At 46.0% G+C, this 20,507-nt stretch overlaps 1 protein-coding gene across 1 annotated transcript in view; it reads right to left on the minus strand.

Moving 5' to 3' along the window:
- LOC110522962 (26S proteasome non-ATPase regulatory subunit 1-like) overlaps nucleotides 1–20,507 on the minus strand; it is a 109,562-nt gene that overhangs the window by 23,899 nt on the left and 65,156 nt on the right. Inside the window, exons 20-21 of the mRNA XM_090236684.1 lie at nucleotides 10,713–10,829; nucleotides 7,372–7,474 (exon numbers count right to left, since the gene is read on the minus strand). Coding sequence (XP_090092810.1) covers nucleotides 7,372–7,474; nucleotides 10,713–10,829 — 220 coding nt within the window. The remainder of the gene's footprint in view (nucleotides 1–7,371; nucleotides 7,475–10,712; nucleotides 10,830–20,507) is intronic.

The following is a 20,507-nucleotide window of genomic DNA, read 5'->3' on the forward strand; positions in this document are numbered from 1 at the left end:
TCCGTATTTTATCAAACGGGTGGCATCCATAAGTCTAAACATTGCTGTTACATTGCACAACCTTCAATGTTATGTCATAATTATGTAAAATTCTGGCAAATTAGTTTCCATTGAGCCAGGCGGTCCAAACTGCTAACCTGGATTTCTTTTAGCTAAATATGCAGGTTTAAAAATATATACTACAGTGTATTGATTTTAAGAAAGGCATTGATGTTTATGGTTAGGTACATTCGTGCAACAATTGTGCTTTTTTCGCGAATGCGCTATTGTTAAATCATTTGGCAAAGTAGGCTGTGATTCAATGATAATTTAACAGGACCCGCATTGATTATATGCAACGCAGGACAAGCTAGTTAACCTAGTAATATCATCAACCATGTGTAGTTAGCTAGTGATTATGTGAAGATTGATAGTTTTTTATAAGATAAGTTTAATGCTAGCTAGCAACTTACCTTGGCTCCTTGCTGCACTCGCGTAACAAGTGGTCAGCAATATAATCAGCCATAATCGGCATCCAAAAATGCTGATTACCGATTGTTATTAAAACTTGAAATAGGCCCTAATTAATTGGACATGCCGATTAATCGGTCAAACTCTAGTCTGTTCCCTATCAGATGACAAGCGGGAGAAGTATACAACGCTGCTTTGAACTGAGTTTTCTAGTCGTTTTGAGTGTTTCAAAGTGTTGGAAAATGACATGCTGTTGGTTTCCTCTCCTTTCACCTTCAATGTGGATAACGCTCCCACTGACCTTATCGATCTTCAGTCTGATGCAATGATTGGAGAAGTATTCAAAACAATGTCACTGACGAGGTTCTATGCATCTCTCGATGAACAAAACTTCCCAAAGATTAGGAGTAATGCGCAGAAGATTTTTGTACTGTTTGGGTCAACCTATGTATGTGAACAGATATTTTCAGTGATGAAATATAACAAGTCAAGGCACAGATCATCTCTTATAGACTCTCACCAATCCTGCGCATAGCAACATCAGAAACTATACCGGACTTCACTGCTCTAGTCAATGCCCATCAGAGACTTCACTCCTCACACTGATTGAGTAGTTTAAATGTAGTGTTGAGCGCTCTCTTTGTGTTTTGTGCATACCTGTTAACAAGAGTTCTGTCCGTGGTGCTGAATGCACAGTGTACTTTTCCCTCCGTGTAGTTAATTGCATGTTTAATAATGAAAATACCTACCAAAAGGAGAACATGGATGTGGTTTATTTCTGTGCATGTTAAAAAGTAGCATATCTGGACGTGATTTACAGTAGATATATCTGTCAACACAGTCATACACATGATGTATAATCCTGTAATATGATTCTGGCCCACGATGGCAAAAATATATTCTAATATGGCCCTCCATGGAAAATAATTGTCCAGTACTGATCTCCACACACACAAAAAGCAAAAACAGGTTTTTCGAAATGTTAGCAAATTTAATTATCACTTTTACATAAATATATGGGGAATTGGAAATAATGCCGACAATTACATTGATGGAATTGTCACGTTCTGACCTTTATTTCCGTTGTTTTGTATTTATTTAGTATGGTCAGGGCGTGAGTTCGGTGGGCAGTCTATGTTTGTTTGTCTATGTTGATGGCTTGTTTCAGCACAGTCCATATGATTAGCTTCACGGTTGTTATTTTGTTTACTGGTTTTGTATAGTGTTCAGTGTTCACTACTTTCTTTATTAAAGATTGACCATGGACACTTACCACACCGCGTATTGGTCCTCAGATCCATCTCGCCTCTCCTCTTCAGATGAAGAGGAGGACGGCCGTGACAGAATCACCCACCAACCAAGGACCAAGCAGCGTGGTAGAAAACAGCGACGACAGCAGCAGCAGCAGCAGCAACAACAGCGGCCGGTATCACAGGACTCCTGGACATGGGAGGAGATACTGAACGGAGAGGGACCCTGGGCACAGGCTGGGGAATATCGCCGCCCCAAAGCAGAGCTGGAGGCAGCGAAAGCTGAGCGGCGGCGATATGAGGAGGCAGCACGGCAGTGCGACAGGTACGAGAGACAGCCCCAAAATTTTTTTGGGGGGGGCACACGAGGGGTGGAGCTAAGCCAGGTAGCAGACCTGCGCTCACTCCTCGTGCTTATTATAAGCAGCGTGATACTGGGCAGGCACCGTGTTATGCGGTTAAGCGCACGGTGTCGCCAGTACGTGTCCATAGCCCGGTGCGCTATAGGACAGCCCCCCGAGAGTGTCATGCGAGTGCGAGCATCGAGCCAGGGCGTATGGTGCCTGCTCAGCGGGTCTGGTCGCCGGTACGCAGTTTTGGTCCAGGGTATCCTGCGCCGGCTCTGTGTGCTGTGTCTCCGGGGCGCTGGGAGGGTGCAGTGCGTCCTCTGCCTGCGCTCCGCTCGTGCCGGGCGAATGTGGGAGTGGAGCCTAAGGGAGAGGTGCATGTAGTAAGCACTAGATCTCGCGTGCTTACCCACAGCCCGGTTCAACCTGTGCCTGCACTCTGGAGGGTCCGGGCTAGAGTGGTTATCCAGCCTCGGGAAGTGGTGCCAAGGTTGCGCACCAGAGCTCCAGTGCTCCCCTACAGCCCGGTCCTTCAGGTGCCTCCTCCTAACCCCAAGCCTCCTGAAGGTCTCCCCAGCCTGGTGGTTCCTGTGGCAGCCACACGCACCAGGCTGTCTCTCTGTCTCCTCCCTGCAGGTGGTCCTGTCTGTCCGGCGCTGCTGCCGGAGTCTCCCGCCTGTCCGGCGCCTGTCCGGCGCCTGTCCGGCGCCGCTGCCGGAGTCTCCCGCCTGTCCGGCGCCGCTGCCGGAGTCTCCCGCCTGTCCGGCGCCGCTGCCGGAGTCTCCCGCCTGTCCGGCGCCGCTGCCGGAGTCTCCCGCCTGTCCGGCGCCTCTGCCGGAGTCTCCCGCCTGTCCGGCGCGTCTGCGGGAGTCCTGTCCGGCGCCTCTGCCGGAGTCTCCCGCCTGTCCGGCGCCTCTGCCGGAGTCTCCCGCCTGTCCGGCGCCTCTGCCGGAGCCTCCCGCCTGTCCGGCGCCTCTGCCGGAGCCTCCCGCCTGTCCGGCGCCTCTGCCGGAGTCTCCCGCCTGTCCGGCGCCTCTGCCGGAGTCTCCCGCCTGTCCGGCGCCTCTGCCGGAGTCTCCCGCCTGTCCGGCGCCTCTGCCGGAGTCTCCCGCCTGTCCGGCGCCTCTGCCGGAGTCTCCCGCCTGTCCGGCGCGTCTGCGGGAGTCCGGTCCGGCGCCTCTGCCGGAGTCTCCCGCCTGTCCGGCGCCTCTGCCGGAGTCTCCCGCCTGTCCGGCGCCTCTGCCGGAGTCTCCCGCCTGTCCGGCGCCTCTGCCGGAGCCTCCCGCCTGTCCGGCGCCTCTGCCGGAGACTCCCGCCTGTCCGGCGCCTCTGCCGGAGTCTCCCGCCTGTCCGGCGCCTCTGCCGGAGTCTCCCGCCTGTCCGGCGCCTCTGCCGGAGCCTCCCGCCTGTCCGGCGCCTCTGCCGGAGTCTCCCGCCTGTCCGGCGCCTCTGCCGGAGCCTCCCGCCTGTCCGAAGCCTCCCGCCTGTCCGGCGCCTCTGCCGGAGCCTCCCGCCTGTCCGGAGCCTCTGCCGGAGCCTCCCGCCTGTCCGGCGCCTCTGCCGGAGCCTCCCGCCTGTCCGGCGCCTCTGCCGGAGCCTCCCGTCTGTCCGGCGCCTCTGCCGGAGTCTCCCGCCTGTCCGGCGCCTCTGCCGGAGCCTCCCGCCTGTCCGAAGCCTCCCGCCTGTCCGGCGCCTCTGCCGGAGCCTCCCGCCTGTCCGGAGCCTCTGCCGGAGCCTCCCGCCTGTCCGGCGCCTCTGCCGGAGCCTCCCGCCTGTCCGGCGCCGCTGCCGGAGCCTCCCGCCGCCGCTGCCGGAGCCTCCCGCCTGTCCGGCGCCGCTGCCGGAGCCCCTCTGCCCAGAGCCGCTGCCGCACCTCTGTCCCGAGCAGCTGTCCCTCTGTCCCGAGCAGCTGCCCCACCTCTGTCCCGAGCTGCTGCCCCACCTCTGTCCCGAGCAGCTGCCCCACCTCTGTCCCGAGCTGTCTCTCTGTCCCGAGCAGCTGCCCCACCTCTGTCCCGAGCTGCCCCTCTGTCCCAAGCAGCCCCTCTGTCCAGTGGGGTCATTGAGTAGGGTGGCCATGGTGGAGAAGCCACGGAGGCGGACAATAAAGCGGACTAAGACAATGATGAAGTGGAGTCCGCGTCCCGCGCCAGAGCCGCCACCGCGGACAGACGCCCACCCAGACCCTCCCCTATAGTTCAAGGTTTTGCGGCCGGAGTCCGCACCTTTGGGGGGGGGGTACTGTCACGTTCTGACCTTTATTTCCGTTGTTTTGTATTTATTTAGTATGGTCAGGTCGTGAGTTGGGTGGGCAGTCTATGTTTGTTTGTCTATGTTGATGGCTTGTTTCAGCACAGTCCATATGATTAGCTTCACGGTTGTTATTTTGTTTACTGGTTTTGTATAGTGTTCAGTTATCACTACTTTCTTTATTAAAGATTGACCATGGACACTTACCACACCGCGTATTGGTCCTCAGATCCATCTCGCCTCTCCTCTTCAGATGAAGAGGAGGACGGCCGTGACAGGAATCTACAACTTGCACTATTTCTGTCATTCTGAGCACCTTGTGTGGATGCCCACGTTGCTCATATGGGTGCGGTAAATTTCTCAAATATCCGTGAAATAAAAATGCTTTTGGTCAAACGTCTGTAAACTCTGTTGTGCCCGCAAGGGTAAAGTGAGTGCTTTTGTGTGTGCGTGCAAGCATACAGTCTACATGTGTGTTTGTGTGTGGGGTCCCAGAGAGCTGCACATCAAACACTTGACACACACACACACACACTCACAGATGTGTATACGCATACCCCAAACACAGGCTGGAGCAGAAAGGCATACGTCACACTGCTAACATTGGGCCTTGTGTATTACCTCGATCGAGACCAGCAGGTCCCTCTATGTGTTAAATGATGTCTAAATACACATCAGGTGAGGGTGTATACAACCTGGTGTATACACAACCAAGCCTTGTTTCATTTTGAAGAATACTTAGTCAAATTTAACACTGGCAACAAGTGTAAATCAGAATTATGCTGTGCATGTGCACTTTGTGTGTGTTTGTGTGTGTGTGTGTGTGTGTGTGTCAGAGTAAAGGAGCCTATATTGCACTCATACTGCAGTGGGGCTTTTGCAATATTCGTGTTCCCATAATGCTTTTAGCCGATCCGTGCCACTACAGCAACAGACAAGATCAAACCGGGATCCCCCATTCTCTTGCCAAGATAAAGAACTCCCAAGTCCCCTCTGTTTTCTGTCGCATTAGACCGCCCAGACAAGATCGTAATATGGGATCGTAAGCCAGATAGCACACTGAAGCTATCGCTTCTTCCTCTACAACCCTTAACTGTCAGGCCAATGCTGACAGCTATGTGTTGAGTACTGTAAAGGCAGCTTCCACCTAAAGAACCATCACTTCACTTCTAGTGTATCACTTTGATTTCAGATGTGGATGTGGAGTATTAGTCAAAGTTATGAGTGGGGTTGGATAATCATATGAAATGTGACATGCGGAAACCATTAGGGTTCCATTTCATGATCTCTGGTGCTCATTACTGAGGGTTTAGCTTTCGAAAGCAGCTCTCGCAAGAAACCGCACACCCAACCGTTCCCTCCGTCTCGCCAGACGTTCCCTCATTCATTACGTAGAATTATACTCCTTTTAATCTCGGCCCTAAATGTGAAGCTTTTCAGTGTCTGCTCATGTATTCAGTTCTCAAAGCTCCTCCAAAACGTTTTTTTTTTTTTTTTTTTTTGAAAATAATGTAGAAGATGTGCTTATCCAGGGCAACTTTCTAAAGAAATCCCTCTGCTCTGTACTGCCAAAGGACCTTATGCCACCACAAAAAAAAATGGTAGTTGATCTAGCTAGTAATCACATAACACTCTGGGAAAAGAAGTCCCCTCCCCAAGGAAAATTACAATTCAATTCCATATAGGTTGATAAAAACAGAGCATACCCCTCCTTCCAGAGGTGTCTTAAATTTTAAAAGAGACTTGTGTGACACTCATTTAGGCGCAGCAACTCGAATCTGTGAGTCACTCTGGCGACAAAATCCATTTGTTCGGGCATTAGGAGGGGCCATTTCAGATGTCAAAATAAAGGAATTAAATGACCAACAAGTCATCATCACTGTAATTACATAGAAAAAAAACTGGTCTGAAGCGGCACGTGATTTAACCACTATTGTCTGATTTGATTTTACATTGGAACCATTTCCAGTGTAATAATGTATTTTAAATCAAAGGATTCCTCCAAAGTAACTCGTTTTGAAAGGACTTTTTACATTATTTATATGGGGAAGGACCTCCCCTTCTCCCAACACTGATTCCAATCACCCTGCTTTTTCTTTCATCCTGATACTCCTCCGCACCTCTTCCTCCCACTCCCTCCATCCTCCTCTCCGTATTTGTCTCCCAGAGGGCAATGGCAGTCTATTATTCTAACTCTGCACCCCCAGCCCTTGACCGCCTAATCACAGCAAACACCACCCACTCTTCTCTTATACTAGCCGTGCCAGGTCATTGTTTTACTGACATTTGTTCCCTTTTCACGTTTAAAAGCTTGTTAAGCTAAAATTGTCATAAATTACTAATGGAAACGTTAGCGAGGCCCTTGGTCTGGGATTAAGAGAAATCATTGTGATTTAGTGAAACTGGTGGCTTTGTTGATTTAGTTACCAGCCCCCTCAATTTTTACCTTGAAAAGGGTAACCATCCAACCTGACAGAGCTTGAGAGGATCTGCAGAGAGAAAATGGGAGAAACTCCCCAAATACAGGTGTGCCAAGCTTGTAGCGTCATACCCAAGAAGACTTGAGGCTTTAATCTCTGCCAAAGGTGCTTCAACAAAGTAATGAGTAAAAGGTTTGAGTACTTATGCAGTTTCATGTGACAGAGATCAAAATATCTATTGGAAATTTAGAAAGAGGGGAGAGCTTAAGTTGCAACAACTAGCATGGGTTGCTAATATAACTAGGATTGTGCCTTTGGCTAGTGGACAATGAAAGAAAGTGGACTTGAAAACCATTAGATGGGTTAGCTTACAACGTCACGAAAACGACATGCGCGCTCCCATGGGGCAGAAGTCAGTGTGTTGTTGTGACACCGGATGGCCAGATTACTAGCAAGAATGACAAGAAACTGCAGGACACAGGGGTGGTCAAGCCCAGTAGGGCGGCTGGAACTGGACCCCTTGTAAATATTGCCAACACACACACACTTCCCCTAAAGAGCAGACTGAAACAGATACACCAACAAGTTTTCTGAAGAAATCCCACCGCTGCAACCAAATATCAGTCACACACACACTTGACACAAAACACTGACCTGCATCCAGGATGCCCTGGGCCAGGATGGCCCCGAACTTGGCCATGACGTCATCATGCTTGTCATTGATGACCTTGGAGTAGATTTGCCGGAACTGGTTCACCTGTGCCGGGAAAGCAACGAAAACCATTATGACTCAAACTCATTGTTCAGTTTATTTTGTGGGCCTCCACATTACAATCTAGCACTCGTATTCGATGAAATATACTTAAATTCTTTGTTGTCCGGTTTTTCAGCTGCATATGGGAGACCTTTTGGCTGCCACGTCACTTTGGCTTTGATAAAGCCAATATGCATGCCAAGGCCCACATTTGGAACTGACATGAAGTGAGAGCCACTATTAGCTGGTTAAAAACTCACTAGCCACACTTCTCGATAATAAAGATTTAAGAAGGGTTATATGGTTAAAACATTACCATTTATAATTCCATGTAAGATATTTAAAAAATGAGTCCTGTAAAGCAAGTGGCCCACCTGGGAGTGTGAGGCACCGGGGCACATACTCGACGAACACGATTTAACACAACTGCACCGAATCGCCTTCCTGTCTCGAGAACACTTGAAAACATCAGTGTGGCTTCACATTTAAACAGGCCCACCGCAATTAATGACAGCGTGGCTTCAATCATAAAAAATGTCATGCAACGAAATAACCCAGAGAGGGTGTGAAAGAAAAGTTTAGTTGAGCATGTGCGTTTACGTTATTGGCACATATATACCGTGTGTGGGGCACAAAGTAAAAGTGCTGAGAAAAAAAAACAGCAGGCGGGCAGTCCATAACAGTATGGCAGTGTAGGCCTACATAAACAACCTTTATGCCCAAGGTGTACTGACACACCTGCCGCACTGTCACGCTAGCTGCATGTCACCATCACCAGTGTAAGAGCACACCAAACAAAATCTGGAAAGACGCTGAAAATTACACAGGCACACGTGTTGTGCCTCCTGCCGTTTCCAATTTAAGAGTCTCTTGCACAATCTTTCACACCGCCCCGAGCTCAAAGGCTGTTGATGTACAGGCCGAGACCAGAGGACGCTTTGAAAATGAGTCTGGCATTTCTTAAACGGCTGTGACAGAGCTTGTTGTGCAAAACGGGGAGAGAGAGAGCAGCTCCTTTTAGCTAGCCTCCCCACCCTTCTCTTTCCTACCCTCTGCTGACTGATATCCCTTTCAAAAAGAACCGAAAACCTGCCAACTTTTCTTTATATCTGAAAGGTATTACTGGCGACAAAGCCTGTACTTTTATTTCCGCCAACCAGCATAGTCATGATTGCGGTAAGGAATTTCGAAGTCTCGCCAACCCCTCAGTATCAACATTGCCTTTCATCTTACCATCTTTGGCATGGATTAAATCATGAACATTCTATTTTTGTTGTCCGACATAAAACTTGTCTTTGTCATTATGAAAAAGTATAATCACAAAAACAGCAGTCTGCATAATTTTTTGCACCCCCACCAGCTACAACAAAAAAAAGTAAAAAAATGTATTTAAGATACAGTGCCTTGCGAAAGTATTCGGCCCCCTTGAACTTTGCGACCTTTTGCCATATTTCAGGCTTCAAACATAAAGATATAAAACTGTATTTTTTTTGTGAAGAATCAACAACAAGTGGGACACAATCATGAAGTGGAACGACATTTATTGGATATTTCAAACTTTTTTAACAAATCAAAAACTGAAAAATTGGGCGTGCAAAATTATTCAGCCCCTTTACTTTCAGTGCAGCAAACTCTCTCCAGAAGTTCAGTGAATTCAGAAGTTCAGTGAAGCTCTGAATGTTACCTAAATGACTAATGATGATAAATACAATCCACCTGTGTGTAATCAAGTCTCCGTATAAATGCACCTGCACTGTGATAGTCTCAGAGGTCCGTTAAAAGCGCAGAGAGCATCATGAAGAACAAGGAACACACCAGGCAGGTCCGAGATACTGTTGTGAAGAAGTTTAAAGCCGGATTTGGATACAAAAAGATTTCCCAAACTTTAAACATCCCAAGGAGCACTGTGCAAGCGATAATATTGAAATGGAAGGACCACTGCAAATCTACCAAGACCTGGCCGTCCCTCTAAACTTTCAGCTCATACAAGGAGAAGACTGATCAGAGATGCAGCCAAGAGGCCCGTGATCACTCTGGATGAACTGCAGAGATCTACAGCTGAGGTGGGAGACTCTGTCCATAGGATAACAATCAGTCGTATATTGCACAAATCTGGCCTTTATGGAAGAGTGGCAAGAAGAAAGCCATTTCTTAAAGATATCCATAAAAAGTGTTGTTTAAAGTTTGCCACAAGCCACCTGGGAGACACACCAAACATGTGGAAGAAGGTGCTTTGGTCAGATGAAACCAAAATTGAACTTTTTGGCAACAATGCAAAACGTTATGTTTGGCGTAAAAGCAACACAGCTCATCACCCTGAACACACCATCCCCACTGTCAAACATGGTGGTGGCAGCATCATGGTTTGGGCCTGCTTTTCTTCAGCAGGGACAGGGAAGATGGTTAAAATTGATGGGAAGATGGATGGAGCCAAATACAGGACCATTCTGGAAGAAAACCTGATGGAGTGCAAAAGACCTGAGACTGGGACGGAGATTTGTCTTCCAACAAGACAATGATCCAAAACATAAAGCAAAATCTACAATGGAATGGTTAAAAAATAAACATATCCAGGTGTTAGAATGGCCAAGTCAAAGTCCAGACCTGAATCCAATCGAGAATCTGTGGAAAGAACTGAAAACTGCTGTTCACAAATGCTCTCCATCCAACCTCACTGAGCTCGAGCTGTTTTGCAAGGAGGAATGGGAAAAAATGTCAGTCTCTCGATGTGCAAAACTGATAGAGACATACCCCAAGCGACTTACAGCTGTAATCGCAGCAAAAGGTGGCACTACAAAGTATTAACTTAAGGGGGCTGAATAATTTTGCACGCCCAATTTTTCAGTTTTTGATTTGTTAAAAAAGTTTGAAATATCCAATAAATGTTGTTCCACTTCATGATTGTGTCCCACTTGTTGTTGATTCTTCACAAAAAAATACAGTTTTATATCTTTATGTTTGAAGCCTGAAATGTGGCAAAAGGTCGCAAAGTTCAAGGGGGCCAAATACTTTCGCAAGGCACTGTATGTCAATCTAGCAAGCCAGGCAACGAAAAGTAACATTCTAGACAATGTTGAGAACATTTCAATAGGCTACAGTAGCATACCATGCAAACAGATGATTCCACCATCAGCGATACAACAAAGATATATTAAAGTCAGTGAATAACAAAGTTACTGGTCGCCAATTTCTCTCCTAAATGTGGGCTGTGAATGGGATGGACTGTTTCACTTCCACTCACCTTGGGACAGGTGACCTCGGTCTGCTGGATCATGACGAGTGCTGATGAGATGAGGGCATCCTGTCTCACATAGTTCACCGGGTCATTAGTCATGGGCTCCAGCAGGTTGATGGCCTCCTGAGAAGAGAGAAAGAACAAAATAACTTTTCAATGATAATACAATACACAAACTAAACAAATACCTAGGATGACCACTTGAACAGAAAACAAGACGAGGTTATCGTGTTGTTTAGACTCCAAATAAATGCATAGATAAAGTTAGATGCTACTCGCTAAGTACGAGCACAGTACTTTGCTGTTCTACAGGAGGATAAGCTCCAGCTCCTTAAGGGAGAAGAGGCTCAGGTGGGTAAACAGTGAGCTCTCTTAGTCCAGTTAGGAACTTCTAGGCCTGTGTTTGGACCAGCGCTCTCCTGGGTATTAAGAAGTAAGCCTGGCAGAGGGTGCCAGCTCAGCCGCTTGGCACAAGTTACCAGGGGCTTCTGAGGAAGGGCGGGCTCAGCTGTGCCAGGGCAAACCTCAGCACTCAGCAGTGAGGACCCAAGATGAGGCCTACACTTGAGATCTCTATCAGATTCATAGATTGCTTAGCTTTACTTTCTAAAGTGTTTTCAAAGAGATGTATTCAATCCACTAATACGAAACAAGTGTTTTTAACATGGAAACATACGCATTTTTTGTGTTTAGATTGTGAACATTTACTATTAGAGGTATGGGTAGCGCCATCTTGAATTGCCATAGTAACAACTGATGCCAATCGGTCATTGGTAGGACTGCGCAAATTGTGAATGTTTGCGCGGAGACTGAAAGTGAATGCTGCCACACCTCTACTAGACCAGTAATGTTTCTCACATCTTTTAAAGCTCTGTCATGGAGACCAGAACAACAATATTAAGGTAAGAAACTGTATACAATCTGTTTTTATGTTAATTATTTGAGTACTTTTCCGATTGATGAGTCTGTGAAATTCACTTTTGATAACAAGCCGAGTAACGTTAGACAATTGAATCAGCCTAAACGAGACAAGGAAACTAGCTAGCATACTTGATTTAGGTCTTCTCTTGTCTTTTTGATGTAAGTGTTTTCATTGATAACGGCACAAAGTCAAATGCTCATATTGACAATTTAAAAAGCATTTGTCACAGCGAAACAGTTAATTCTGCCTCATTTACTGCCTTTTTTAAAAACATAGGTGACTTGCTTAAACAAATGTAGTTTCTACTGACAACTGATATGTACAAACTTTGGCATGGGAACGATGAGCTGATAAGAGGCAATCATTAATATTTATTAAGACAATAATGAGCGAGCTAAGATGGACGTGGTCAATATAACTATTTGTTCAGCACTTTTGAAATGTACAGCGACAGAATTCAGAACATGGACCGTTCTTACAGTGTTCACCAAGTCAGAACCGTAGGATAAATAAAGGGGGTATATAAGCAGACAATGAAAGGACTTACAATATTCGATGATTTACATCTCTCTAAAACAGGCTATGGGCTACATGCGCACCACCAAGTCCGCAGCGATTCTACAGCGAAACGCCATTCATCTGGTTTGCGCTCACTTGTTTTTCAACAGGACAATGACCCAACATGTCCAGGCTGTGTAAGGGCTATTTGACCAAGAGGGAGAGGGATGGAGTGCTGCATCAGACGACCTGGCCTCCACAATCACCCGGCCTCAACCCATTTGAGATGGTTTGGGATGAGTTGGACCGCAAAATAAAAGGAAAAGCAGCCAACAAGTGCTCAGCACATGTGGGAACTCCTTCAAGAAATCATTCCAGGTGGAGCTGGTTGAGAGAATGCCAAGAGTATGCAAAGCGATCATCAAGGCATTTTTTATATTTTGATTTGTTTAACACTTGTTTTGGTTACTACATGATTCCAAATGTGTTAATTCATAGTGTTGATGTCTTCAATGTAGAAAATGTAGAAAAAAAAATTGAATGAGTAAGTCTCCAAATTTTCACTAGTACTGTCCTACCTGCCCTGAATTACTGGGTCGCCACTGTCCCCATCATTTGAAGATTACTGATTTAATATTTTATTAATCAAATGTTTTTCACTAGTACTGCCCTACCTGCCCTGAATTACGCATCACCACTGTCCCCATCATTTGAAGATGACTGATTTAATATTTTATTAATCAAATGTTTTTTTTGTGATAGAAATTAGTAATGTTAAGATATTTCACATTACATATTTAGTAATGGCAGAATGTATTTAAAACTTCACCCAATTAAACTTTTGTATGACATAATAAATAAAAAAGTATCGATAAGAGTGGGGGAAAAAAGGTACTTGTGCATTGATAAGCACACAAAACACGGCATTAACGATAAATAATAAAGATGGCACTTCTAAAAGCCTTATTCACACCGTAGCCTGCAGAATTTGCAAGATTACTCGTCTTTCATTTTGATTTCGGCACAAATGAAAATGTGGTACTGACTCAACCATGGATTGATGTTTCAGCACTGTCTCAATGAAGAGTTCGGAGTTTAAACATCCCAAGGAGCACTGTGCAAGCGATAATATTGAAATGGAAGGAGTATCAGACCACTGCAAATCTACAAAGACCTGGCCGTCCCTCTAAACTTTCAGCTCATACAAGGAGAAGACTGATCAGAGATGCAGCCAAGAGGCCCATGATCACTCTGGATGAACTGCAGAGATCTACAGCTGAGGTGGGAGACTCTGTCCATAGGACAACAATCAGTCGTATATTGCACAAATCTGGCCTTTATGGAAGAGTGGCAAGAAGAAAGCCATTTCTTAAAGATACCATAAAAAGTGTTGTTTAAAGTTTGCCACAAGCCACCTGGGAGACACACCAAACATGTGGAAGAAGGTGCTCTGGTCAGATGAAACCAAAATTGAACTTTTTGGCAACAATGCAAAACGTTATGTTTGGCGTAAAAGCAACACAGCTGAACACACCATCCCCACTGTCAAACATGGTGGTGGCAGCATCATGGTTTGGGCCTGCTTTTCTTCAGCAGGGACAGGGAAGATGGTTCAAATTGATGGGAAGATGGATGGAGCCAAATACAGGACCATTCTGGAAGAAAACCTGATGGAGTCTGCAAAAGACCTGAGACTGGGACGGAGATTTGTCTTCCAACAAGACAATGATCCAAAACATAAAGCAAAATCTACAATGGAATGGTTAAAAAATAAACATATCCAGGTGTTAGAATGGCCAAGTCAAAGTCCAGACCTGAATCCAATCGAGAATCTGTGGAAAGAACTGAAAACTGCTGTTCACAAATGCTCTCCATCCAACCTCACTGAGCTCGAGCTGTTTTGCAAGGAGGAATGGGAAAAAATGTCAGTCTCTCGATGTGCAAAACTGATAGAGACATACCCCAAGCGACTTACAGCTGTAATCGCAACAAAAGGTGGCGCTACAAAGTATTAACTTAAGGGGGCTGAATAATTTTGCACGCCCATTTTTTCAGTTTTTGATTTGTTAAAAAAGTTTGAAATATCCAATAAATGTCGTTCCACTTCATGATTGTGTCCCACTTGTTGTTGATTCTTCACAAAAAAATACAGTTTTATTTCTTTATGTTTGAAGCCTGAAATGTGGCAAAAGGTCGCCGAATACTTTCGCAAGGCACTGTACATAACTCAGTACTTAGTTGAAGCACTTTTGGCAGCGTAGGGATGGTGCCTGGTTTCCTCCAGACGTGCCGCTTGGCATTCAGGCCAAATAGTTCAATCTTGGTTTCATCAAACTAGAGAATCTTGTTACTCATGGTCTGAGAGTATTTAGGTGCCTTTTGGCAAACTCCAAGCAGGCTGTCATGTGCCTTTCTTTAACTGAGGAGTAGCTTCCCTCTGGCCACTCTACCATAAAGGCCTGATTGGTGGAGTGCCGCAAAGATGGTTGTCCTTCTGAAAGGTTATCCCATCTTCACAGAGGAACTCTGGAGCTCTGTCAGAGTGATCATCAGTGTTTTGGTCACCTCCCTGACCAAGGCCCTTCTCCCCCGATTGCTCAGTTTTGCTAGGCGGTAATCTCTAGGAAAAGTCTTGGTGGTTCCAAACTTCTTCCATTTAAGAATGATGGAGGACACTGTGTTCTTGGGGACCTTCAATGCTGCAGTCATTTTTTGGTACCCTTCCCCAGATCTGTGCCTAGACACAATCCTGTGTCGGAGTTCTATGGACAATTCCTTTGACCTCATGGCTTGGTTTTTGCTCTGACATGCACTGTCAACTATGGGACCTTATATAGACAGGTTAGTGCCTTTCCAAAATTACCACAGGTGGACTCCAATCAAGTTGTAGAAACATCAAGGAGGATCAAATTTGAAATGGAATACATCGAATACATGGAGCAGGTTGGAAAAGAAAAAAATCACATTAAAACAACATTTAAATGTATTTTCGGGAAGGGATGTGGTCACTATTCATGTAATACACACACACACACACACACACACACACACACACACACACACACATACAGTGGGCAAAAAAGTATTTAGTCAGAAACCAATTGTGCAAGATCTCCCACTTAAAAAGATGAGGCCTGTAATGTTCATCATAGATACACTTCAAATATGACAGACAAAATTAGAAAAAAAATCCAGAAAATCACATTGTAGGATTTTTAATGAATTTATTTGCAAATTATGGTGGAAAATAAGTATTTGGTCACCTACAAACAAGCAAGATTTCTGGCTCTCACAGACCAGTAAATTCTTCTTTAAGAGGCTCCTCTGACCTCCACTCGTTACCTGTATTAATGGCACCTGTTTGAACTTATTATCAGTATAAAAGACACCTGTCCACAACCTCAAACAGTCACACTCCAAACTCCACTATGGCCAAGACCAAAGAGCTGTCAAAGGACACCAGAAACAAAATTGTAGACCTGCACCAGGCTGGGAAGACTGAATCTGCAATAGGTAAGCAGCTTGGTTTGAAGAAATCAACTGTGGGAGCAATTATTAGGAAATGGAAGACATACAAGACCACTGATAATCTCCCTCGATCTGGGGCTCCACGCAAGATCTCACCCCGTGGGGTCAAAATGATCACAAGAACGGTGAGCAAAAATCCCCGAACCACACGGGAGGACCTAGTGAATGACCTGCAGAGAGCTGGGACCAAAGCCTACCATCAGTAACACACTACGCCGCCAGGGACTCAAATCCTGCAGTGACAGACGTGTCCCCCTGCTTAAGCCAGTACATGTCCAGGCCCGTCTGGAGTTTGCTAGAGAGCATTTGGATGATCCAGAAGAAGATTGGGAGAATGGTTTCATTTGACAATATGACAAAATATAACTTTTTGGTAAAAACTCAACTCGTCGTGTTTGGAGGACAAAGAATGCTGAGTTGCATCCAAAGAACACCGTGCCTACTGTGAAGCACGGGGGTGGAAACATCATGCTTTGGGGCTGTTTTTCTGCAAAGGGACCAGGACGACTGATCCATGTAAAGGAAAGAATGAATGGGGCCATGTATCGTGAGATTGAGTGAAAACCTCCTTCCATCAGCAAGGGCATTGAAGATGAAACGTGCCTGGGTCTTTCAGCATGACAATGATCCCAAACACACCGCCCATGCAACGAAGGATTGGCTTCGTAAGAAGCATTTCAAGGTCCTGGAGTGGCCTAGCCAGTCTCCAGATCTCAACCCCATAGAAAATCTTTGGAGGGAGTTGAAAGTCCGTGTTGCCCAGCAACAGCCCCAAAACATCACTGCTCTATAGGAGATCTGCATGGAGGAATGGGCCAAAATACCAGCAACAGTGTGTGAAAACCTTGAAGACTTACAGAAAACGTTTCACCTCATCATTGCCAACAAAGGGTATATAAACAAAGTATTGAGAAAAACTTTTGTTATTGACCAAATACTTATTTTCCACCATAAAATGAAGGGAACACCAAAATAACACATCCTAGATCTGAATGAATAAAATATTCTTATTAAATACTTTTTTCTTTACATAGTTGAATGTGCTGACAACAAAATCACAAAACTTATCAATGGAAATCAATGTATCAACCCATGGAGGTCTGGATTTGGAGTCACACTCAAAATTAAAGTGGAAAACCACACTACAGGCTGATCCAACTTTGATGTAATGTCCTTAAAACAAGTCAAAATGAGGCTCAGTAGTGTGTGTGGCCTCCACGTGCCTGTATCACCTCCCTACAACGCCTGGGCATGCTCCTGATGAGGTGGCGGATGGTCTTTTGAGGGATCTCCTCCCAGACCTGGACTAAAGCATCCGCCAACTCCTGGACAGTCTGTGGTGCAACGTGGCATTGGTGGATGGAGCGAGACATGATGTCCCAGATTTGCTCAATTGGATTCAGGTCTGGGGAACGGGCGGGCCAGTGCATAGCATCAATGGCTTCCTCTTGCAGGAACTGCTGACACATTCCAGCCACATGAGGTCTAGCATTGTCTTTCATTAGGAGGAACCCAGGGCCAACCACACCAGCATGTGGTCTCACAAGGGGTCTGAGGATCTCATCTCGGTGCCTAATGGCAGTCAGGCTACCTCTGGCGAGCACATGGAGGGCTGTGAGGCCCCCCAAAGAAATGCCACCCCACACCATGACTGACCCACTGCCAAACCGGACATGCTGGAGGATGTTGCAGGCGGCAGAACGTTCTCCACGGCGTCTCCAGACTGTCACGTGCTCAGTGTGAACCTGCTTTCATCTGTGAAGAGCACAGGACGCCACTGGCGAATTTGCCAAGCTTGGTGTTCTCTGGCAAATGCCAAACGTCCTGCACGGTGTTGGGCTGTAAGCACAACCCCCACCTGTGGACGTCGGGCCCTCATACCACCCTCATGGAGTCTGTTTCTGACCGTTTGAGCAGACACATGCACATTTGTGGCCTGCTGGAGGTCATTTTGCAGGGCTCTGGCAGTGCTCCTCCTTGCACAAAGGCGGAGGTAGCGGCCCTCCTACGGCCTCCTCCACGTCTCCTGATGTACTGGCCTGTCTCCTGGTAGCGCCTCCATGCTCTGGACACTACGCTGACAGACACCGCAAACCTTCTTGCCACAGCTCGCATTGATGAGCCATCCTGGATGAGCTGCACTACCTGAGCCACTTGTGTGGGTTGTAGACTCCGTCTCATGCTACCACTAGAGTGAAAGCACCGCCAGCATTAAAAAGTGACCAAAACATCAGCCAAGAAGCATAGGAACTGAGAAGTGGTCTGTGGTCCCCACCTGCAGAACCACTCCTTGCTAAATGCCTATAATTTCCACCTGTTGTCTATTCCATTTGCACAACAGCATGTGAAATTTATTGTCAATCGGTGTTGCTTCCTAAGTGGACAGTTTGATTTCACAGAAGTGTGATTGACTTGGATTTACATTGTGTTGTTTAAGTGTTCCCTTTATATTTTTGAGCAGTGTACACACACACACACACACACACACACACACACACACACACCAGACGTATGCAAATATATACATCAGAAGTTATTGGGGAAATATTTCATAGTTTCTTCACAGATATATTATTTTCCCATTTCAGTCTTATAGCAACCCTATGCTTGGTGTGACTGTTATAGGAAGAGGAGACCATCCGATACACCTGGAAATATTTTGATATGAACCTGGAATTAAAATTAAGGAGGACCAGTGCTTCTAAAGTGAAACAAATCTCACATAAGTCCAGTTTGCGAGCGATGTTAGGCTACATTGTATCGTTGTTTCTTCTTCAGAGCGCAGTGGTGAGCAACAAAATAATTTCACTTCACCGAGACATCCACGAGTTAAAGTTTAGCACTTTATCCACCAATGTTTTAATGATCTGAATTTTTTTAAATGTATTTTTATTTCACCTTTATTTAAATCAGGTAGGCCAGTTGAGAACAAGTTCTCATTTACAACTGCGACCTGGCCAAGATAAAGCAAAGCAGTGACAAAAAAACAGAGTTACACATGGGATAAACAAACGTACAGTCAATAAGACAAGAGAAAATCTGTATACAGTGAGTGCAAACGAAGTAAGGAGGTAAGGCAATAAAAAAAGCCAATAGAGGAAGTAATTACAATTTAGCAATTAACGCTGGAGTGATAGATGTGAGGATGAGGATGTGCAAGTAGAATTACTTGTGTGCAAAAGAGCAGAAAAAAACAAAAAACAAATATGGGGATACGGTAGGTAGTTGTTTGAATGGGCTATTTATAGATGGCCTGTGTACAGCGATCGGTAAGCTGACTCTTGAAGTTATTGAGGGAGATATAAGTCTCCAACTTCAGTGTTTTTTGCAATTGGTTCCAGTCATTGCCAGCAGAGAACTGGAAGGAAAGGCGGCCAAAGGAGGTGTTGGCTTTGGGGATGACCAGTGAAATATACCTGCTGGAGCGCGGGCTACGGGTGGGTGTTGCCATGGTGACCAGTGAGCTGAGATACGGCGGGGCTTTACCTAGCAAAGACTTAGAGGACCTGGAGCCAATGGGTTTGGCGACGAATATGTAGCGAGGACCAGCCAACGACAGCATACAGGTTGCAATGATGGGTAGTATATGGGGCTTTGGTGACAAAACGGATGGCACTGTGATAGACTGCATCCAATTTACTGAGTAGAGTGTTGAAGGCTATTTTGTAAAGGACATCGCCGAAGTCAAGGATCGGCAGGATAGTCCGTTTTACGAGGGTATGTTTAGCAGCATGAGTGAAGGAGGCTTTGTTGCGAAATAGGAAGCCGATTCTAGATTTAACGTTAGATTGGAAATGCTTAATTTGAGTCTGGAAGGAGAGTTTACAGTCTAGCCAGACACGTAGGTATTTATAGTTGTCCACATATTCTAAGTTAGAACCGTCCAGAGTAGTGATGCTAGGCGGGCGGGCGCTTATTTAAGATGGTGAGGAAGGCACTTTTGAAGAACAACCAGGCATCCTCTACCGACGGGATGAGTTCAACATCCTTCCAGGATACCCGGGCCAGGTCGATTAGAAAGGCCTGCTCACAGAAGTGTTTTAGGGAGCGTTTGACAGTGATGAGGGGTGGTCGTTTGACCCTGGACCCATAACGGACGCAGGCAATGAGGCAGTGATCGCTGAGATCCTGGTTGAAAACAACAGAGGTGTATTTAGAGGGCAAGTTGGTCAGGATGATACCTATAAGGGTGCCCATGTTTATGGATTTGGGGTTGTACCTGGTAGGTTCCTTGATAATTTTTGAGAGATTGAGGGCATCTAGCTTAGATTGTAGGACGGCCGCGGTGTTAAGCATCACCTAACAGTACAAACTCTGACGATAGATGGGGGGCAATCACATAGGGTATCCAGGGCACAGCTGGGAGCTGAGGGGGGTCTATAACAAGTGGCAACAGTGAGAGACTTATTTCTGGAGAGATGGATTTTTAAAAGTAGTAGCTAGAACTGTTTGGGCATAGACCTGGATAGTAGGACAGAACTCTGCAGGCTATCGCTACAGTAGATTGCAACTCTTCCCCCTTTAGCAGTTCGATCTTGAAGGAAAATGTTGTAATTGGGAATGGAAATTGCAGAATTTTTGGTGGCCTTCCTAAGCCTGGATTCAGACACAGCTAGGTCATCAGGGTTGGCAGAGTGTGCTAAAGCAGTGAATAAAGCAAACTTCTTCTGATGTTAACATGCATGAACCCAAGGCTTTTTCAGTTACAGAAGTCAACAAATGAGAGCGCCTGGGGACACACAGAACCTGGGTTAACCTCTACATCACCAGAGGAACAAAGGAGGAGTAGGATAAGGGTATGGGCTAAAGGCTTTAAGAACTGATTGTCTAGTGCGTTCGGAACAGAGAGTAAA

This window comes from Oncorhynchus mykiss, chromosome 5 (genome assembly GCF_057628025.1).
Source record: "Oncorhynchus mykiss isolate SJ-2025 chromosome 5, ASM5762802v1, whole genome shotgun sequence".
Taxonomy (NCBI): Eukaryota; Metazoa; Chordata; class Actinopteri; order Salmoniformes; family Salmonidae; genus Oncorhynchus; species Oncorhynchus mykiss.